We start from the raw sequence: 24,349 nt of genomic DNA, 5'->3' as shown, positions 1-24,349 counted from the left end.
ATAACCAGTATCTCCTGTCACAGGACAGTTAAAGATATCCTCATATCTTAAGATCCAAGCAGACGTTTCTTATTGATCTGCCTTTTCATTGGATAAAACATTATGACTCCTTACTTTTGCTCATAAATAACTAGATGTAACAGTCCATCGTTACAGCGTTTCTTATAGAAAGATAATGAGGTGTTGTGGTTTAACTAGCTAAGCTTGAACATTTTTTGGAGTTTCATTTCTAAACAATGACATCAGTTTGTGACCTATTTTCACCAATGCCTCGACTCTACCTACAGTACAAGAGTGCAGTGGGAAGCTGAAATTGGGTTATCAAATGTAAACATGAGATTTGGAGAGCTTTCAAAGCAATAAAGATAGCACTGTTTACTCAACAGTGTGAAAAGTCTGATGGCGTTTATGCTGCAGCTTCCAGCACAGAGAAGGACCTTTTATTTTTTAATCAGCTTAAATCTTATAAAATACCAATGCATTTGTGTTGAAATCAGAATGTATAAAAGTGAATATTGAAAACAAATGCGCAAGTATGTATTTTTTCCCCCTATGAGAGCCATATCATTATAAGCTTGTAGGTAATGGTATCTTTAATTTTTATTTAAAGTTTAATTTGAGATCTATAATTCAGCAGCCCTGTAATTATCTTATTACACTTTATAAGATGAATTTTTCAGGGTTTTCAGCTCTCCGTAAAATTTGTAGGAACTTTCCTACGATTAGCTTGTGGGCAAATCACATTGTGCAAAATAAACATCATAATGGAAGTGAACAGGAACATGTTCTTTTTAAACATACCTGCCATTAAACAAACCTCCGTCTTGTGAAGGCTCCATCGTGGTTCATGCCACTAGTACAAGAAAAATTGAGGCGAGGTGTAACTTTTCACATGTCATTTTAGGTTTATAGTTGGTAAATGTTCGATGCGTTCATTTTTTTATTCATCACACCACCTTCAGTTGGCTTTAGTTTGCTCAATGGGTGTTTACAGTGCATACACATATTTTGAGGCATAATTTGACATGGAAATGGTCAGTGTACTTTAGAACTGAAAGCATTGTACTGTGTTTTATTTTTGTAAAAGTATTTTAGAAAAAAGTGCGTTAGGTTAAGCACTTTAAAAAGTTACTTTTTTAGTTAGTATGTTTGTCTTGTTTTTAGTACAAACTGAACAAAATGACCTAGTCTAGTTTATAGACAAAAAAACAAAAAATTGAAAAGTGAATTTGTGCTTTAAAAAGCAAAACAATATGCCAATGTCGTAAGCCATTAAAAAAAAGGTGTTTAAGAAAAAAGTTTTGCTTAAAACAAGCATTTTTCTTTAACCATTGGCAGATTTTTTTAGCTTCTTTTAAGCACATATTCACTTACATTTTATGTTTTGTTGTCAAAAAACTAGACCACTTTCGCCCAGCAAAAATAAGTACACTGCAAAAAATGATTTTCAAGAATTTTTTTTAGTATTTTTGTCTTGTTTTCAGTAAAAATATCAAAAAATTCTTAAATTAAGATGCTTTTTCTTGATGAGCAAAATGACCCAAGAAAATAAGTCTAGTTTTTAGACCAAAAATATAAAATGTAAGTGATTTTGTGCATAAAACAAGCAAAAAAAATCTATTTTTGGTCTAGAAACTAGACTTATTTTCTTGGGTCATTTTGCTCATCAAGAAAAAGCATCTTAATTTAAGAATTTTTAGATATTTTTACTGAAAAAAAGACAAAAATACTAAGAATGTTTTTTTGGAAAATCTTTTTTGCAATGTAAGAGTCATTTTTTTGTACAGTGTTGCATCCAAACCTAATGTACTTTTTAATACAAACAATTAAATTAGATTTCCAGCCAACAATAAACCAGACTTTTTTTTTCTCATATTGTGAAAGTAAGATGTTACCCTAGACTTTTAAATAGCACAGTACATGGTGTAGACTATAAAAAACCTAATAGAAAAAATCTGCCAATAGGGTAAGCAAACGTTTCTTAAAAATGTCTTACATTTTTCTTGAATTAAGTGTTTAGGAAAAAAAGTTTAAAATTCTTTTGGCAGTTTTTTTTTGTTTGTTTTAAGCACAAATTGTATGTTTTTTCTGTCTATAAACTAGACTTATTTTCTTAGGTTATTTTTCTTATCAAGAAAATACATCTTAATTTAAGAATTTTTAGATATTTGTTCTGAAAACAAGACAAAAATACTAAAAAAGCATGTCATTTTTTGCAGTGTAGTGCTTAACCGTATGCACTTTTTAATATAAACAATTAATTTCAGCCGGCAATAAACAACAATTTCTTTCCTCATATTGTGAAAGTAAGATTTGATCTTAGACTTCTAAATTGCACAGTGCATTGTACTGTAGACTTAAAAAATATCTGCCAATAGGGTAGGAAAATGTTTCTTAAATGTTTCTTAATTATTTCTCGAATTAAAAGAAAAAAATCTTACATTTTTTTTCTTAACCCTTTGGCAGATTATATTTTTTTTGCTTTTTGCAAATTTTTTTTTGCAAATTTACTTGCATTTCATGTTTTTTTCTGTAAACAAGACTTCTTTTTTTTATATAATTTTTCTTAAGAAACATAATAATTTTTCTTTACAAGAATGTTTGTATTATTGTTTTGAAAACAACACAAAAATACTAAGAACATCATTTATTTGCAGTGTAGTGCTTAACCTAATGCACTTTAATATAAACAATTAATTTCAGCCGACAATAAACAAGAAAAAATGTTTCTCATATTGTGAAAGTGAGATTTATCCGTAGACTTTAAAGGCGGAGTGCACAATTTTTGAGAAACGCAGTGTAAAAGGGAGTCGGGCCGAGTACCAAAACACATTTGTAGCCGATCAGCAGTAAGGGGCGTGTCTACTAACCAACATTGTTGCCTGGGTTGTGTTTGTGTGGGATGGGTCTATCAAAAGAAGGTCCAGATTCTATTGGGGTAGGGGCGTGTTTGTTTAGGTGATTTTAAATGTCAACATTGGCTTTCAGAAATTGTGCACCCCGCCTTTTAACATAGCACAGTACATGTTACTTTAGACTGTACCTTTTATATTTTTACGTTCTTGTGTCTAATTCAATATGGTATCTTCCCAACGAAGGCTTGTAACACATGAGAATCGCTTGCACTTTGCCCATTTAAGTCAACAAAAGATTAGTAAGTAGTAACTTTGTTATGAGTCAAACTATCATTCACCTGCCCAAGGTCAATATTTAATCTGATTACAATACCAAACCACATCCTCACCACTGAACAATAAATCCGTGTTGGTTTACTCATGACTAATGTTAAAGTATTCTACAGCGAGTGACATCTGTTTATTTTTTTGTCTCCATCTAGTCTGTGGTCCTGGCATTGACATTGGAAATGACATCAGCAATTTTAAGCATCTGGAGAACTGTACGGTGGTTGAGGGCTACCTGCAGATCCTTCTCATCGGAGACAAAAACAATAACAATCGAGAGGTCTTCCGCACCCTCAGTTTCCCCAAGCTGACCATGATTACGGATTACCTTCTCCTCTTCCGTGTTTCCGGGTTGGACAGCCTCAGCACCCTCTTCCCGAATCTCACTGTCATCCGGGGCCGCAACTTGTTCTACAACTTTGCTCTGGTGATATACGAGATGACCAGCCTGAAGGACATCGGCCTGTACAATCTGCGAAACATCACGCGTGGGTCCATATATATCCAGAGGAACCCCGAGCTCTGCTACTTGGATTCTGTGGACTGGTCTCTCATTATGAATGCTGACTCCAAAAAACAAAATAAGCATTCCAAAGAGTGTGGAGATGTCTGTCCTGGAATCATGGAGGATAACCCACAGTGCATCAAGACGAACTTCAACGGCAATTCCAATTACAGATGCTGGACCTCCAGCCAATGTCAGAAAGGTAAGAATTTGTTGACAAAAGGGGTGCTAAATCTTAAACTGGTCAATGCAAGTATGCAAATGTAGGTACATAAATGCTTGGGTTCTGTATTTATTTGCATTTCGTCTGTCTGGTGACAGTGGTATGTAATAACATACCCCAATACAAACAATGCCAGTTGAGTTACGTTTTGATACTTTAAACCAGTTGTGTACTTAAGATGTTGACAGTTTAAATAACTTGCTCGGTGAGATTCTCCCCAAACTGATGGTCCGCCATCACAGTAATTGACCTCAAGGCCATGCTTGCATAGCTAAAAAGTTTTGCATTCTTGGGTAGAAGGCATTCCAGTATCTTTAAATTGTTTTGTATAGCAGTCATAGTCTCAAATCCCACCGTCTGCCATTGTGAAGCTTTTTTCTGTATTTTATCAGTTGAATTCAACAGAACCGTTTGGCATCCATTCACTCCTGCAATCTTCATCATCCCGTTAATACATCAGCGTTGGGAGGGTGCAAGTTTACGACAGGGTGCGTTTGTTTGGAATTTTTGCTGGGCTTTGCCATAAAAGCAGGGGAGGATTGCATACGTTAAGCCGACTTTATCCAGAAAAATTTGTTTTCAGGAAATATCAGCACAATTCCAGAATCCAGATAATAAATTTATGAGACGTAACTATTTTAGTGACGTGAACAAATCGTTTTAGTTAGTCATGAACGTGGAGAACGTGCTGTTGACGGCCCTATGAAGGAGATCTGGTTGTAGTTTTCCACTATTGTGGTCTTTTTGGACAGAAGGATGCTGCAGTGGCACACGGTTCCTCTCTCTCTGAGGGCAAAATACTTCAGCAGTTCCTCCCACTTTCCATATAATTACCTTGTTTTCCTTTAACACAGATGTTTCTTCAAGGGCTGCTAGTGGTTTCCAGTCGAGTCTGCCTGGCCTTTTTTCTTCCCAGCTCTTTAATTACCCAGTCAGGAATTGTTGTTCAGCAAGCTTGTACTTTGCATTTCAGCTACATTTAGAGTAGATAGAGCTTAGTGCAGACGGCTGCAGACATGTGCACGACAACAGGAAAGAGCCCACATCAAAATAGATTACTTAACAGATCCGGTAGAGACGTACGATGTTTGCAGGATTAGACGTTGTGGTGTTATCCTTAACTTTCTTTTAGTGTCTAAATCGAATCATATGGGAGTCATGTGACTTGCTTAACCGTGGACACGAGTGATGTCTCAGATTGTTTGTGGCTTTTGTTGAAGAGGGCTGTTATATTATTTTGTAGCGATATTTACATATATGCATTTGGCAGATGCATTTATCCAATGCAACTTATGGTATGTACACACCAAAAGTGTAGCGATTTACACATTACGCTTCGTGTTACTCACTTTAGATTAGTCACGGGATGACTTGTTTTTCTTGCGCATATTAAAACAATGCTCTCGTGTTTATGAGCTCTTCGCTAATTGGCTTGCATGACAACACCGCATGCGAATTTCATGCTTAGGTTGGAATGTTTCAATAGGGTATATGCGCAACTAACGTGCGCATTTTTGTTAAACATAGTAGGTCACTTCCGGTTCTTAATGCTCTACACTGACCTGGTGCCGTTTTCATACACGAAGCCTTTAGGAGCTACCAAACACACATTACGCATCATGTTACTCACTTCAGATTACGGGATGACTTGTTTTTCTGGCGCATATTAAAACAATGCTCTCATGTGTCTATGAGCTCTTCGCTAATTGGCTTGCACGACAACACAGCATGCGAATTTCATGCTTAAGTTGGAATGTTTCAATAGGGTATATGCGCAACTTACTTACGCATTTTTGTTACACATAGTTGATCGCTTCCAGTTCTGTATGCTCTACGCTGACATGCTGCTGTTTTTTAACCGAAGCCTTTAGGAGCTACCAAAGATGAGAATAACCGATGTCCAGTGGATCTGCTTATTAACATTTTAAACCCAAGTAAAAGAAAAATGTACTAACTTTTTTTATACTTTACAGCATTTTCTTCTTACGTTTATTCAGATATTAGAATAAAATTGAACATAACACTAATAATACTACTACGAATAACAAATATCAAACTACCATAGCACATAACGGAAACCGGAAGCAATCAACCCAGTTTTCCGGTTCGGTCGCTTGACGTTCGACATAAACCGTTTTCCTGTGGAAGATGCAAGTATCACATGCAATCGCGTAACCTAATTTGCTGCATTTGCATCACCTGCCGTGATTTACATCTAGCAACTTTGCATTGATTTTCTTTGCGTTGACTTTTATGCTCGAGTTGAAATCTTGCAATTGCCATAGATAACGCGAGCATTAAATTTGCGGCAATCGTGCACCTACTTTGCATCATTTGCGTCACCTGGCATGAGTTCACATTATCTTGCATTTTTTGCATTGATTTTCTTTGCATTGAAAATTTTCAACTGACATGGAAGACATGATTGAGGCGAATGTCACGTGTTTGTGGCAATCATGTCGCTTAGTTCGTGTCATTTGCACCACCTGTCACAAGTTTGCATACTTGTGTCTTTGCTTTGATTTTGTATGTAATCTATTTGCGCAAATAATAACATTTACGTTTTTTTGTGTACATGGCATTACAGTGAATACAAGGTACATTTTTATCAGTGCCAAAGAGCGACTTCTGAGTACCATAAAAATTTTCTTGAAAATGTAAAACAAATTAAATTTTCTTGAACTAGTTGTCTCTGTTCCTCTTCTTTGGAAAGCCTAACAGTCTTATAATTAAGCAGCATCACCCAGCTAACCCAAATGCTACCTTTTCAATTCACAGTTTGATCGTAACATTGACCTAAGCTCCAAATGTCACAAGTACTGGTTATTTATTGCTGTAACAGATGTGTCAGTGTAACATGACTCCTTATGATGGAAGTGTTTTTATTGGCAGCAATTGGTAGTATTACTTTTCACTACTTCTCAGTTAGCATCAGGACAAAATCTTCTGTGTAATCTGTAAACGCATCATCCAGAGCCATACAAATTTGTTACGATAAATAACCGTGGTAAACAATGCACTATTTTAGATGACTCTGAGGATAGTTTATAAAGCTTTGGGACCTTATGTTGTACAGTAGATACAAACAGAACGATCCAAACGGGCGATATGGAATGTGTCTTGTGTCCTTTGAAGATGCAAATAAGGAATTTGGCAGTCTGGTAATGGTTTGTTGCGAGTTATTTTGAAAGTCAGCAAAGAGGTCTTGGACTTTTGCGTGGACTTAATAAAGTAGTGAGATTTTCGAGTGTCCTTCACAGGTGACAGGTGAAAGCTTGCTTTCTTCTTTCTGCTGACCACTGTTGGGTGGGGACCAAACCAAAATGTCACTGAAATGTCAAGCATTTTAGCCAAACAGATTATAATGTCTTATAAAGACTCAGAACTGGAGATGTCTTCTTCGCTCTGAATAGTACGCTCTTCGCTCTCAATAGATTATTGGTTATCTCTTTATTATAAACATTTTTGGTGAACCTTTCACTGTAGTAGCAGCGTTGATTACCAAATGCATTGCTTTTTCTCTGCTGGTCTTTGACATTTGCGGGTAAAGAATGTAAAGAAATAGGATGGGACTTGATTTTATCCATTTTAAATTCATTACACAAGAACAGGGCAAGACTTCATATGAGCCCTTAAGGCAGAGATTTCAAACTTTTTGTCAGCCGAACACCCTTGACTAACATTATTTACTCAAAGTACCTCACACCTAAGATTTTAAAGGATTTCTCCACTTTCATAAAAAAATCCAGATAATTTACTCACCCCCATGTCATCCAATATGTTTGTCTTTCTTTGTTTTCTCAAGAAGAAATTAAGTTTTTTGAGTAAAACATGGTATAACGTTATTGCATTGTATTAGGGGTGACCCCGAATAGTCGAAGAATCTGCATCGATAGGAGAAGCCTGATTCGACTACCAATCTCATAGTCGAATCGTCGCAGATGTGTTATGAAATGAGGATCATTCAATTTTGGCCGTATATGGGTGCACACATTATCTAATTTCACATATAACAGCTTTCTCACAATATATTAATATACTGCATATTATGATAATGCTGCAAATAATATGTGAAGTAGCAGCTTTCAATAAATATTTTTAAAATGCGTTAATAAATCCAACAACCCCTGTGACCGGGCTACACGTCCATAAGAGGTCTCTATGTTAATAAAGCCTTGCCTCTTTGTTTCGAAATTTAAAAGACAAAGCTGGCAAATTAAACTATGACTTTCGTTCTTTTAATAATTTCTATATTTTATTTTATTTATAAATCACTTTGGGTTATCTGATTTAACTATTTGGCTTGTGTTTTGTTTCCGTGCACTTGAGGCATTTTGGATATTTGTTCTGCACTTAAAAAATAACTTAAAAAAACTTAAAAAATTGTATTTATTATAAATGTAAATTCTGATCTAATTTAAGTATGTAAATTTTGGATAGCTTTTCGTTGTATCGATGTTGCGCTATTGCCATGCTTGCGCATGTAATTTAGCCGAACGGGCTAGGTGCTCTGCGTCTCATATTTAGGAGTTCATCAAACTAAACATTAAAAAACTGATGTTTTTCGACGAGTATAAGTTTTTACAATGTATTTAAAACAGAGTGGTTATATTGTCTATCTTAAAGTTAAACTACAAAACAGGTAAGCCGTTTTTTTTATTTCGGTGATGAAACTGAAACCTGCACCGAACCTATTTCTGCCTGACACGAATGTCTTTCTTGTGATTTAATATTATGGTCAGTTGGTGTTCACTTTCAAATGATAGCAAAGAGATTCCTGAAATAAATAATATCATCAGGTCTTTCTGTATCTAAAGTGAATACAGAGATGATCAAAGTCAAAGCAAGCAAGCAGGTATTTCTGTGCTAAATAATAACGCGTAGTGTCTATAAAATCATTAATTTCAGTGTTTTTCTTGTTATAAATTAAAGTTTAATGAATTGTATATAAAGATTAGTTTTTATCATTTACAGTCACAATCACAAATTATTTGTCATTTCTCATTTGTCTGGTTTTTTTGGTCATGACTGCTTTGACGCGCTATCTCCAAATTAAATAAAAACACTTAATTGTAGCCGGAGTTTCCAAGGCAGGATCACCTTTGTTATTTTTTTAGGTTTAGTTATCAAAATGTATTTTTGTGTGATGTTCTGTAGATCGTGGCTTTAAAATGTTATGAGGAATAATTAAACAAATGTTGCCTTACATTTTACCTTAAAAAAAATATATATACAGGGCTCGCAAAATTTTTAAATCCCTGGTAGCCCTTCGGGCAGACACTCTTTAATTATTGGTAGCCCGAAATGAATATAAGTAGCCCGAATAAAAAATACCCTGTTTAATGTAGAATATTGATAAATCCTGGATTTCCATGTAAGCCAACTATTCCTGCCCATCCCCAGCTAACAATTCCTGCCCATCCCCAGCTAACAATTTGGTTCCCAAAACGTTCCCAAAAAGGTTTTTGGTTAGCCAGGAATGTTTTCTTTAGGAAAATAAACATTCCCCTAATGTTTTTTTTAGGTTATTTTAACGTTCCCCTAACGTTAAAAAAATATAATTTTTATATTACTGAAATATTATATGAATGTATCATAACACAGGTTATTTTTTTATAAAAAAATACCTCAAAACATCACACATTGTATTTAGATAACATGGTATTTTCTCAAATATATAAACAACAAGTGACTTTAACACAATATAAAAGACTTAAAGCAGATATTTATTAAAAATTAATAAACATTTAATTCCCTTAAGGTTAACAGATCTTACCATAGCCGTTTATTTTCGCTAGAATAATGTTAGACTGACTCTGAGGTAAAACGAAATGACAAACACACATTCTATTCGCTTTAGGTAAACATATCTTACAACTAGGGCTGTCACTTTTGTGAAAAAATCATTTTCGATTTTTAATATATAAGTGTTCATTGAATCGAATGTAAAATCGATTTTCCATGTCTAAAAAAGATGTTTCCATTTTCAACGCCAAATAACAGACAAATGTAAAGAGAGCGCCTGAAACGCACAAGTCAGCAATATTTCTTATTCATTGTCATTAAGTTTCGTGCAGAATAAAAAACAGCAACAGTAGTGCAACATTCTCTAAAAAAATATGCAGAGTGGACTGCTGCCATAAATGAAAAACATTACTGCAGGCTTCAACCGGCTGCTTTTATGATTTAGGCAATTCAAAAATTATTTTAAATAATGATTCGATCCATTTCAAACAACTGTTCAAAAATGAAACTTTAAATAGACTTACTTGAAGTTGAGAACATGCTGTGTATTTTTTTATTAAACGTAACCGACACTTAGGCGGCACTAGGCAGACATAATGAAATGCGCAAAAAGAATAGGGCCATTACAAATTATTGGTCAGGAAAACAAGTCGATCAACATTTTAGGGGTCAAGAGCAGAGCGCTTTTCATTCACTATATGTCCATCTGTTGAGAAGACGCACTCCGACCACACTGATGTCCCAGGGAAACTTGGGTACTTCGTTGCCAGCTGCGTATTTCGTACTGCCAATCTTCCATCACAAAAGTGGGTCGCTGTCAGCTCGCAAGGGTGGCTCCTTGTCATAACTCATCATCTCCTGTAAGGTCACAATTTCGATGCTCTCTCGTGTTGCACAGGTTTATTGACGTTGTCCTCCATTTTCTTTGCAAAACACTAGATGCAGCGATTGAAAGCGTGAAACTATAGGTGCGTAAAATTGCTGGGTATTTTCTGTCTAGCTTTCGCACACCTACTGCACTTTCGGAATTATTTATTTTCTTTTTCTGCTTGTTTGTGAGTTTTGTTACATCTATATTTTTAACTGTTTAATTCTTTTAAAATTAATAGTGTACATATTTGGTTAAAATCGATTGCCTATTTTCGTTTTCGAAACTTTTTTTGGTTGGTCCGATCGATTGTGCAATCGATTTTCGAACGAAAAGTGACAGCCCTACTTACAACTGCTGTTTAGTCACCTATCAGCTTGTAAAATCATATACTCTCAATAGGCTAGACGTGTCAAATCGATCGGAAATCACTCAAACATATTTTTCTTCTTACATATTTAAGTTACTAACTGAAGAAAGAAAAAAGAAACGCTAAAACAATGTTAGTCTATGAGGTAAAAATGAAATGACGCTATTTTATTAAATGACTTGAGTTCGCGCTTTCTTGCTGAGCACAAAGCAAGCAGCCGGTGCTCGTGAAGAGCGAAGCCAGGAGAAGCCCATGCAGAGGGTCGCGCGCATTTCAGACGTGCACATTAAAGGATCGGTTTATTTATGCTTCTTTCACTTCATTTCCTGACAGTTTCACTTGTTACGTGAGGATAATGACTGACAAGAGGACGCCGAAATACATACAATATAATTACCTAACTAAATCTGAGACAAAGCAAAAACATTTAAATATTATTTCTTCCCCAAGATAGCCCGACGGGCAGGGCAGAGATACATTTTGGTAGCCCGACAGTAATTCATAATAGCCCCGGGACATCAGGCTAGCGATTTTGCGAGCCCTGATATAAATGCATCGTCAGTTTTGTCTTCGTTTATTACTTGAAAGACAGTTTTGGTCACTTTATCAGACAGTTGTTTATATGTGCTGCTTGTGAAAGAAAATAAAAGTTACCAATTTGTACCTGCTCTGGCCCCCTCCCAACCCATGCACACAAACATAGATGATTCGACTATCGGTCGACTATGGAAAGATTCGAAAATTCTTATTCGAATATGTAAATCCTTAGTCGAGGACACCCCTTCATTGTATACAATGTGTTTGCGTGGTTTATGGTTAAAAACACATTATTTTCCACATAACGTAAATTTTTGTAGCTCCAGATTTCACTCTCTTCCTGAAACGCATGGATTTGAAAATCTCTGTGTCCCTGATTGGTCAGCTAATCTGTACGTTGTGATTGGCCTGAATACCTCTGACGTCAGCCAGAAATGTGACGCTCCTTACCATGTTTAAAAGATTCGGTTGCTAACAAGAGTTAACTTACAGGCTGTGAGTCTGAAGGGGGAGGAATTATAATAATGTCGGTCCTGTCTACATCACCAATACCAGTATGTAAACTGATGCCTACAATCCATGTGTTTGTTGTAGTCCAAGAAAAGAGATTTATGTTTGAGACGATAACTCGTATCATCGTTTACTTTAAAACCTAACTTTAAAAACATTTATTTTTAACCATTTAGAAGTTTTCGTCGGTAGTGTTTTATATCGTTTTTATTTTATAAACCCTTCCTTAAGGTATTGGTTAAAGCTGCAAAATGTTTTCATTAAAATAAACAAAAATCATCCCTTATAGGGGTGAGCAATAAACCGGTATGAAAGTGATTAGTGGTATTGTGTCACTCCATGATATGGATTTTGCAATACCGTTGATAACGTTGGCGGGTTATTAATATGTTCAGGGATTAATAATAATTGAAAGTGATAAAGATGGCATCGCCCATCAAATGTTCATATTCACAACAAAAAGAAAACACCACTGAGACAGTGGTATTATTATAATTTACAATAAATTAAACGAGCCTTATGAGTCTTTTTTAAAATCTTGTTCTTTGTATATTTATAAATCAAACAGGCATGATGTGTGTATACACAGCACACAGTCAATTGTACATTTTTTAAGCATGCACAAACATTAAACGTTTACATACCACACAGTGTGATGCATTGTAAAGCTTTAAAGTTGTTGGAGGCAGCTAAAACATGTTAACAAGCACATACCAGCAACTGACCTTACCAATCTTCCTATAGACGGTTTCATCTGATGCACGTGATACATGTCTGGATCCGAACCTTACTTCCGGTTTCATTTTGACTAGTTGCTAAACTGATCTCTTGAACAAATGCCTCGTCGAAAATAACAAATGTTTTGGTTTCCTAGGTAATCTATGTGTTGTTTTTTTGCTTGTTATATAAATAAACTACGTTTAAAGTACTTTGTTGTTATGTATTATTAGCGGAGTTTACCGGAAGTTATGTGCGGACCGCGACAGCCGCTTGTTTATGTTATTATTGATGAAACCGTCTATATTAGTGGATTTTATCTGTCAAAAACATTGTGATGTAACAACATAAAAAAACTACCTACACATATAGGTGCGATATATAAATGTTGAAAATATAAAAGAAAAATCACAGCTTTTGCCTAACTCTGTGTATTTCAATAGCTCACTATAGACGGTTTCATCGTACGCACGTGATACACGTCTGGATCCGAACCTTACTTCCGGTTCGTTTTTTTTAATGGTCTGACTAGTTGCTAAACTGATCTCTTGAACAAATGCCTCGTCGAAAATAACAAATGTTTTGGTTTCCTAGGTAATCTATGTGTTGTTTTTTTGCTTGTTATATAAATAAACTACGTTTAAAGAACTTTGTTGTTATTTATTCTTAGCAGAGTTTACCGGAAGTTACGTGCGGACCGCGACAGCCGCTTGTTTATGTTGTGACTGCTGAAACGGTCTATAAGCTTCAAGGACTAATTGAATTCTCCATGAATGACATAACAGCCGAGCAGCTGCCCATGTTATATATATGATGTTTAAAGTGGACTAAAGGGAAAATACAAAGCCCAATGTTTACTTTTTTGAAGCTGTTGTCAAAATAAATTCAAATGCATTTTTGTAAAGGCATCCCTTATGTTTTGTGTGTGTTAATGGGTTGAATTATAAAAAAATCATGAAAAGACAAAAAGTATAAATTCGACAGTGAAAATATGCATAACAAGCCGAGTCTGCCCATCCACAGAATGGCACTTATTGAGGTGAAAAGGGGAAAAGATAAAAAAAACCTTGTCTATCACTTATTAGTTATATTAGGTTCGAAATACACATTTTATTAAAAAAAAATAATAATTTCATATGGCTCAAACTGCCCACCCATATCCTTACCATATCCTAATTTACAACAGAAAGCTTACAATAATGATTCGTAATTTGAGCTGTCGGTTGTGAGTTTCCTGGAAATGTCAGATTGACTTCAAGTTAAGATAAGTATCGAACTAACCTGAAATTTTACATCTGAATCAATGGTAATAGAGAGTCCATTATCTTATAGTTTACATGGAAAAAATGTCAGAGTAAGACATTGACCAATATGTGATTGGATAGAAAGTTTAAAAAACATTTAAAATTTTTTATGACTGTAGCAATTGTGCTAATAAAGTCAATACCTGGTCATATTTTTTAAATTGCTGAAAAAAACCCTTTAGCTTTCCTGTTTGTTATAACGGGTAGCACAAAGAACGTAAAAAATAATTACTGTTATTATTTCAAGCACGACACTTGACAATACTGCAGCCATAGCTTGCTTAAAAGTTACGAGCACATTCATTGTTATCCAGGAGCCGCGGTGCCCTGCGGGAGGGAAGCACTCATCTCTTAATGAGCTGTCTTTGAGTGATCTCATCCGCTCCGTACGCCGGCCGGAAACATTCAGTCTCTGACAAACGCTCGGGGGACTTTCCTTTAAAGCAGGCCAATGGAGAATGGGGGCCTTGTTTTAATTACAACCCGTTTATCTGCCCACATGTAAAGGCTGCGTTTCTGCCTGACCGAGCAGCACAATACTGAGACTTCCTCTTTGTGTACTGTCTCTCTCACATACTTCATTAACCTCGCCGTGCAGTATGACTCTATCATCATAGTATTGTGTCTCCACCATGACCGCTCAATGCCGGAGTTAAGGTCAAAGACAGTGTCTGGCCGTGACTCTGTCTTGCCAAATGTCTCGGCCTTCAACGAGGCGACATATTTGTCAAATGTTATTCTCATAGTGGCGGTTAGGTTTAGATAAGGATAGCATGAGAGTGTGATATGCGAGGGTGCACGAATTTTATTGTTACGTGCTGGTGGTCAATAAAGAATCGAATAAATTTATTGAAGTTCTGGCTAAATCACTATTACAATATATTCATGGTAGTAAAGTACATTTTACTCCCAATATTTAATACCATAATGGAATATATTGAAAATATATACATATACATAAATTATGACATATTAAATGTATTATTTTTATTGAATATATATATATATGTAAATGTGCACGCACAATAATAATAATAAAAATAATAATAATAATTAAATAAAGTATGTATTTAATATTGAAAACACAATTTTAAGTAATTTTACATGTACTTCTATGATTAAAAAAAGCGCCTGTGATTTATAGGTAATATATTACAATGATGTGAAATAATTTTTGCATTTTTAAAGATTTGGTGGTAAAGCATTACCACAAAATAAAAAGAGATTGCCATCTCTTTGCTAGTGATCATAAAATATTCTTTACTTTCTATAATATAATATAATATAATATATAGGGATGTAACGATTAAATCGCGTGTCCCATTAAAAATGCCTGTCTGAAATCGATTCTGAATCGCAAAGCTGCGATTCGTGTACTACGCCATTTGGTCAGTAGGAAGTCCTATCAATCTAGTCGTTTATAACGTGCATTTAAAAAAGCAACACTTGTTAAATAAAAATAATTCAAAATATTCTTTATTATCATGAAAATACCTGAAACAATTTGAAGAACAGCGATATAAATATTCCTGTAGACATTTCCTGGAATAGCGTTTGTAATACTGCTTCTTCTGTGGCACAAAGGGAGTTTCTGCATGAGAGCGCCCCCTGGCGATCGGATGTGCCGGGATTTCACCGTAATTCATTCAAATTCAATCATTGAGAAAACGCGCATTTAAACGATTAATCGTTACAGCCCTAATAATATAATATAATATAATTTAACGTAATATAATATAAATTAACATAATTAAACGTAAAATAACAATATATGCGTATTCATAAAATATTCTATACTTTCAATAATATAACTCAATACAATACAGTAACTTAATTTGTGTAGAGCACACAAAGTAACACACATGTCAGGGATTTGATTCCCTGCACTGAAAAAGGTACAAAAGCTGCCACTGGGGCGGTACGCTTTTATTAAGCTGTACCTAAAGGGTGCATATTAGTACCCCAAAAGCACATACATCAAGCATCCACCAAATAAATATAGGTATATGCAGTGTTGGGGAAAGTTATTTTTAAAAGTAATTCATTACAATATTAAGTTACTCCCAAAAAATAACTAATTGTGTTACTTAGTTACTTTTCATGGAAAGTAACTTTACGTTTTAGTTACTTTTGCGTTACTTTTTCTTGGCTGAGGCTCTTTCAGGCCTTGCAGGTGTTTTTTATTTTATCACAAAAGTGTTTCCACACAGGCGTGTACACACAGAGTGCATAATGTGAATACGTTCAGTTTAATTCTGTACATAATTTTTTAATCAAATGAATCAAACTAAAAAGTAACTTGCATTACTTTTTAAAAAAAGTAACTCAAATATTAATGTTTACATTTAAAAAGTAATGCATTACTTTACTCGTTACGTCAAGTAATATTATTACATAATGCACATTACTTGTAACGCGTTACCCCCAACACTGGGTATATGTAACGTTATGTGATAAAAAATTTGAACAATAATTAATACTAATGTAATGTAATTATATGGATTGTATTTCAATATAGTTTTGATTATTAATTTGTTATTGTTAATAATGCATTAATATTATTTCCTTTAAGAGTGAAATATGACCTGAAGGTCTAGTGTTTTACAGGCCTCTCTAGACTCTCATTTGTAAAGAGAAAGAGGTGATACAGCTGTCTCCGAGTTCGTTCAGGCACGCTGATACATCCGTTATCAGTCTGTCTGCGTGTGGCGGCGCTGGAACAAACGGGAAGTGAGGAATCTGTCCCTTTAAGTGCCCATATAATTAGACAGGAATTCCAGCTGGCTTAGTCACCGCTGCATGGAGAGGATAAAGAGGAAAACCGTCGCTCGCAGCCGGCGCAGGGACCAATGGCTCGCTCCATCATTCTGCAAGAATGTGTGTGAAAATCACGAGGGTAGGGGTGGGGTTGCTGTGGTGATAGCAGGGGTGGGTTTGCAAGGGCAGTCTGGGGTTGTGTGATTTTGGTGCCGATTGTTTAACCAATAGGATTCCAGGCTGTTGCCCAAACATGTAGGGAATGATGTCAGCTTTGGGCCTAGGTGATGACTTGAAAGAAGAGTTACGCCTACTTTGTTTTGTGCATGCTTTTTTGTTTTGGGTAGGGACGGCTAATGCTGAAAGCTTGTTGTCCATAATGTAATTTGTATTTGTGAAGGAAACAAAATGTTAAAGAGCACCTATTTTGTTGCTTAAAACAATGTTATTTTGTGTATTTGGTATAACACACATGTTCGCGTGGTTCATGTTTAAAAACACGTTTTTTTCCAAATACCGTACATTTTTGTTGCTCCAGTTATCCCTGCCTTCATCAAACGCTCTGATTTTGTACAAAGTTCATCGATCTGTAAAGCAGCGTTAGCAGCGTTGCTATGCTAATCTTGTAGGCTTCCCTGAAGAGGGTCTTTGCTTTCAGTATCCTAAATGTGTTTAGATTTTCGACATCGGACCCTCTCAGAGCCATTTCGTTGTGTTAGCAGCCAGCCTCGTCTCGAAAGAGGTTAAAAATCCCAAGTGCACCTATTTTGGCTATTCATGGCTAGTTTAACTTCTTTGCGCTTGGTTAGTTTTTTCACCAGCTGTGTATGTGCTTTGCGCAGGCGCCGGGACACACGTGCTTGCTTTTTCGACAATCGTTAAGTTTTATCGATTTAATTCTTATCGACAATTAATCGAAGATCGATTAATTGTTAACATCCCTAATTAGCATCGTGCCAAAAATAACCAGATAGTTTGGACAATTTTCCTATTTAAAACTTGACTCTTCTGTAATTAAATCGTGTAAGAATTATGTAAAAACTTGCGTTTTTTCTAGGCAGATAATTTTGGAGTAATAATCAGGGACCGAAAATAGTCCCCTTAGTAACTTTCAATGGCAGGGGACTATTGTCGGGCAGTACGTAATCTCACTACGCCTGCTGCAGCCATGTTTACAGCAGCAAAGTCCTTGATTACCGGTATTACGCCAGAATGAGAGTATAGTCCCTAGACATATCTGACTAGAAAATCTCAACTTTAAATTTTCCGCTGGTCTTAGTACACGATGTAACTACAGAAGTGTCAAGTTTTAAATAGGAAAAATATCGCAACTCTTTGGGTATTTTTCACCGTGATGCTAATGGTCTAATCCGATTCATTGTATTATGCTAAGCTATGCTAAAAGTGCTAGCGCCAGACCTGGAGATCAGCTGAATGGATTCCAAGGTTTTTTTACCTTAAAATATTGTTTCCAAAAAAGTTTCAGTGGTTCATCCACTCAAAACAGGGTGAATGGCACTTTCACATTCGCTTTGCAGCCCTCTATCGGCCAAAACCGCACTAAAGAAGTTTCCAACCGTCGGGTAGTGGTCCTGTAGTTCGAGTGAAAACTACAAAAACTTTCTTTACGGCAGACCTACAATCCAATCAGAGCCAGCTATGCTGCAGTATTTATGACAGTGGTAATGAACAATTACGCTTCTAACCTGTAGGAGGAGCAAAGAGCAATAAGTCTTTCGTGTTGCTTTAAAACATTTTTTATTGGCATTTTTAACTGGTTTTATTTTGTATTAAATGTGCAATGGGTAACTTTTAGGAGGATTTCTTGACAGAAATGCAATATCATATCTATAGGGCTGCAACAACGAATCGATTAAATCGATAAAAATCGAATTACTAAAAGTGTTGACATAATCGATTCGTTGTGTCCCGTGACGCAGAGACGTTTAATAAAAAAAAGGGAAAAACTTCAGTTAAGCGCGGAGCGGAGTGAACACACTCGCATTGCGTCCCAAACCGCCTATTTCCATACTATATAGTAGGCAAAGAGTACGAGAAGTAGTGCTTTTCGCCTACTATATAGTATGGAAGTATGCGGTTTGGGACGGAGCGTCGGTCTCTCTCGCGCACTGTAGCTTGCAGAGTTCGGCGCTTCATAGACAGGGCGGAGAACAGGGCGGCGGAGAAAAGATAAAAAACAACAAAGGTAGAGGAAAACCACATGTCAGTGTTTTACTCCTCCTAAACGTTATAGCCGGCAAAGAGGTAAACAAACAAAGACGACACGCTTATGCTTTATGGAGCGACGACAGCGAGTAAAAAAGTTTCTAGAACGAATAAAAAACTCCAATGATATTAAACAAAGAAGAAAACGTTGAGAGAGAGTTGTATGAACGCTTTTCCCCGTCATGGACCTGTATGTTAAATCATTGCGCCGTCACTCTCCTGCTGTTCTGTACTGCGCGCTCCAGCTCATGACGAGCAAGGAGACGCGCGTGCCCGGCCCAACATACAGTACATCATACAGTTAGTGCCGCCTGTTGTTGCATAAACATCGTCTTACATTTTTTAAGGCGAAGTAATGAATGGTGTATTTGCATTATGCGCGGGAGTAGACGACGCATCTTCCGTTTTCACAAGACGCATTTATGTGGCCAAATGTAAATGGAACAGTTTTAACAAATGAGATAGCTATCCGATCAGAGAAAACACATAAGTCAAATATAAGGTACAAACTGTCACTTGGGCAGTACCCTTTATAAAAGGTCCTAATGTGTGCCATTTAGGTACAAATATGTATCTTTAAACTGCCAATATGTACTTTTGAAGTACTAATATGCACTTTTTGGTAAAGGTGTACCTTTTTGAAAGGGTACTGTCCAGTGACAACTTTTGTACTTTTATTTCTGAGAGTGTACTCATATACTATCTTTTTGATCCCATCAAGAGAGGCTTCTTGATGGGAAATGCATCATAAAAAAGTCTATATATTTGGCAGATGTAAAGCATACATGTGTATTTTTTTTGTTAGTCCATTTTTATTTTATTTTATTATTATTGTAACAGCTCAGGTGTGTTCAAGGAGCAACATGTTTGTGCAATTTCTTCTTTTTTAGTTCTGTTTTGAATAAGAGGTTGGAAATGAATGCTTTTCTTGTTTTTTGTTTTTATCCGATTCATCGATTAATCGAACAAATAATCGACAGATTAATCGATGATTAAAATAATCGTTAGTTGCAGCCCTACATATCTATAACAATATTATCAGTGTTGTATAAAGACCTTACATAATGAACTGTATTGTTTTTATTACCTTAGAATGAGCTGTTTTTGTCTAAATATACTGCAAACAACACAGCAGTATTTGTATGAATAATTTAAAATACAGGACTAAACTGAATGACCCCCTTTATCCAGATTGGTGATGAGGTCAGTATATTGAGATACAAGTGCAGGAACGGAGATCAATGCTTCCGTCTGTTTCTTCCTCTCGTGTGGCAGCAGCACATAAAGGGGAAATGAAGAGTTTCCGGATGATTTATAGTGGAGTGCTGATTCATATTATGTCTCATTCATTAAACACTACAGTGACGTGACTTCCTGTTTAGCACACTGCTGGCTTGGTAGTAGACTGCCAAAGGATTGGCACACTGCTTGTGGGATTTTTTGTTATACAAACTCGGAATGTAATTTAAATACAGCTTAAAAGCAACTGAATTTAGCCGTCTTTTTACTAATTTATACTAATTTCTCCTAAACCAACAGTCTAATCCTGTTGGTTTATGTCAAAATATTTGTGTTCTGTCAGCTTAGTTAAGCATGGTACTGCTTTGTCCAGCTGTTGTGTTTGAAGGGTTCAGTTTTGGCTGTGACGTTGATGTATTTCGCTCTCGTCCTGGAACGGATGGTTCCCTTTGATCCAGGGCATCATTACGGATGTCAGCGATGTTTTTAATGGCCACAGGTGGCTGGAAGAGCCCTGTCGAGCTGTCTGCCTTTTCTGTCTTTTAACATGAAACAGCGTGATGATATACAGCATGCCATTCATTAAAATAGATACCCAGGTTTTTGTGCTGTAATTGTAGTGTCTTTAGGCCAACTACGGTGTTTGGCATTATAAAATGTAATTTTTTTTGTTAATAGCTTTCAACAGATCATTCTTAATATAAAAGGTTACAAATTATTATTTAATTTGAACCCAAATAATAATTTCATTAAGTTATGTTGTTCATTAGCTGAAGCTGTTTGCGAATGCATTTATTAATCAGAAAAAAACCTGAAACTTAAGGGAAAACACCACATTTTTTTATATTTTACTATGTTCTTACCATAATTTAGATGAATGAATACATCCCTAGCTTTTTGTGCTTATCTTTGCACAGCATGTCGTAAATGTGTTAGCATTTAGCCTAGCCCCATTCATTCCTATGGCTCCAAACAGGGATGAATTTAGAAGCCACCAAACACTTCCACGTTTTCCCTATTCAAAGACTGTTACATGAGTAGGTACACGAGTTAGTATGGTGGCGCAAAAAAAATTTGGCGATTGTTTAAAGGTGCAGTGTGTAATTTTTAGAAGGATCTCTAACAGAAATGCCAAATAATACACAAAACTATATTATCAAGGGTGTATAAAGACCTTTTTATGATGAACCGTTATGTTTTTATTACCTTAGAATGAGACGTTTTTATCTATATACAATGAGGGTCCTCTTACGTGGAAGTCGCCATTTTGTGCCGCCATGTTTCTACAGAAGCCCTTAACGGGCAAACTTTTTTTACTAAGTTGTCTCCAAAGATGACATGTTTTTCCGGTGGCGGCTACCGTAGCTTCTCTATGCGTTACAAAATCAAGGGGTGAGCAGTGGACTGAGCCGTTGGTTGCAATTCACAACCTCACCACTAGATACTGCTAAAATTTACACACTGCACCTTTAAGCGGATAAAAAAAGAGAACTATATTGAATGGCGGAAGAGCACTAAGTTTGCAGTACTTTCGGCGACCAAGTTCGAATCCTGGCTCAAGGTCCATGTGACCAGTAGAAAACCGGTACATCACGGCTTGATCTATATTTCTCCTTATATTTGATTTCTCAATTTTAACAGTTTTCACTATTTGCGTTGCTTAAATTCAAATAAAATTTGTTCTAGCCAAAAACACAATCGAACGGATACAAATAAAGTAGCAAAACGGATCTGTTCTATTGTATTGCTATTCCATCGATCAGTCTGATTGATTAGTAGGTTTGATCGGCTTGTTGACAGCTTAACCATAATCTTTGCAGAATGCATTGCGTTAGCGGTGCCAAAGGTTGTGGGTTTGATCCCAGTGGAAACACAATGACAAAATGTGTACCTTGTAATGCACTTTGGATAAAAGCTGCAAATGTGCAATCTGACAGTGAAGGTGATTAGGAGATGATCTCAGGCAGTAAAGTGTCCTCACGCCTGAGCAAAGATTTTCCACAGCGCTCCTGGTTGGGTAGGATGCGGCTGCTGTCTTGCTTCAATAATGTCAGAGATTAATAGAGGATAAGTATTAGCTGTTTTACTGTTTCATCATCAGATAATAAGGATTTAGTCCAGGATATATATAGCCCGCTAGAGCACGCCGTGTACCTTAATGCCTATTAAAGTGTGTTCCTTAAGAAATAAATTGCCAAGGACATGCACCGCAGATTACAGGTCCAGCTGTCACCAAGAGCTAATAATTCATTGACTGTCAGTTCTGATTTATCAACCTGTCTGTGTAGTTAAAAGAGGTTCATGTAAATGTAATTTATTAGGCTAATTATATATTTTTATGCATTGGCAAGACTTGCGTAGTCACTTGTGTATAGTGTTGTGTGGATCCCGTACTGCTCTTTTGCTAGATGTTCTTTTTACGTCTTTTAATATGTACAAACCTGACCATCATCCCCAACTGTGCTGGTGTTTACATATTACGTATCCATTTTGTAGATGCTTTTGTCTAAAGTAACTTGGAGTACATGCAAATATACACCTAGGATTCGAACCCATTACACTGGCATTGCCTGTAGGGCTGCATGACGATTAATCGCTACTAATCGTATTTGTTTATTCATATTTTATGTGTATGTATATATGTGTATATACACACTCTTAAATATTTACATGCATGTCTGTGTATTTATATATACATAATTATTTAACACATTACACACATGTATGTGATGTAAGCAAACACTTTTATTCTGCAAAAACGATTAGTCACGATTAATCGTTATGCCGCCCTAATTGCTAGTGCCATCATTCACAAAAACGTATTTACAGTAAGGATACCTTATACCCACATATGGGCTCTGGTTGTGTTTGGACTAGGGCAGCAACAACTAATCGAAAATAATTAGTTATGAAAATAGTTTTTTTATTGATAAGTTGGTCTGTGATGTCACATGCTCCCATAGCACATTGTTTGGGTGGGACAAGTGTGGGGTTTGTATTATCTTTTTTGTCGTTGTGGTTGGTTTTTGATTTTTGGAACCGCCTGTATATCACTGTCATGTCATCTGGCTTATTTATTTTGTTAACAATGAATAATGTTATGATGATTAATTAACTTACAATAAGTCCTCACCAGCACATCCCTGAAGATTACTACTCATAACTCTTTGACATTTTAAGATGAAAAGCTAATTATCAAAAGAATGATATTAGTAAAACTCAATGTGTGGCTTTTCCACTTTTAAATTGAGATATTTACGTTTTTATCAGATTAATCGAAAAACAAATAATTGTCCGATTAATCGGTTATGAAAAAAACTTTTAGTTGCTAGTCCTAGTTTCAACCTCATATCCTCCTAAAGTCAAACAAGATGCTGAAATTGACTCTTCTCTGCCTTGGTACCCTCGCTGACCCTTACTTGATGTTGCTGTATATCCGGCTTAGAGTGTGTTTATGCTAGTCTTTGTTTAATAGCTCAGCGCCTCTCTCTTCACCCTGGCTAATGTGCTCACTCACTCGATTTGTGGACATGGTTGATGGAAAGTTACCAAGTTCACTGTTAGGCGCTACTCCGCCTGTCATCTCTGTGTCTATTTAAGTGAACAGTCTTTGAAATTTTAACCTTGTTTCCTTGGGGCATCCATTAAAACAATGAAAATGAGTCCGCTAACTTTTTATGCCACTGTGGATGTCAACATGGATTCTGAATTTACATGTTTTTACTTAATGAACATTTAAGATAATAAACCGCTCTTGTAGGTATCTTCGTATAAAGTAAGTTATGCACTTTAATCCACATTTTAACATACAGTATTCGGCTGTGGAAAACCTGCTTTTCACAAGCCATAGGGTCCCAATAGGGTAAAGGCTTGTAGCTTGATCTCAAACTTAGGATTGCAAAATTTTGGAAATTTTCAAGGCAGAAAACTTCCCTTAGGAATATATGGGAATTAAATCTTTCCCCGTCAGCATTTTTCATGATTTTCACAAAAGGTTTATGCCTCCCAGAAAATGCTCTTCTTTAAATATATAAACACACAATATATTAAATGAAAGAACAGACCCTCTCCCATCTCTCAAAAATGGGTAGGTTTCTTCAAAAACACAAAATTTTGAGCAAAAAGCTGAAATAATAAAATTTTTGTTAAGGACTTTTGATAGAGAT

The 24,349-nt window shown here is 36.0% G+C and overlaps 1 protein-coding gene across 2 annotated transcripts in view; it reads left to right on the top strand.

The window, feature by feature from the left end:
* igf1rb (insulin-like growth factor 1b receptor) overlaps positions 1-24,349 on the top strand; it is a 113,424-nt gene that overhangs the window by 5,150 nt on the left and 83,925 nt on the right. For both annotated transcript variants that reach the window (XM_065294207.2, XM_065294205.2), the window contains exon 2: positions 3,338-3,889. In XM_065294207.2, the coding sequence (XP_065150279.1) occupies positions 3,338-3,889 (552 nt within the window). The remainder of the gene's footprint in view (positions 1-3,337; positions 3,890-24,349) is intronic.

Source organism: Paramisgurnus dabryanus, chromosome 2, assembly GCF_030506205.2.
Source record: "Paramisgurnus dabryanus chromosome 2, PD_genome_1.1, whole genome shotgun sequence".
Lineage (NCBI taxonomy): Eukaryota > Metazoa > Chordata > Actinopteri > Cypriniformes > Cobitidae > Paramisgurnus > Paramisgurnus dabryanus.
The sequence above is the reverse complement of the archived record's forward strand: the minus strand, read 5'-3'. Positions and strand labels throughout refer to the sequence as shown.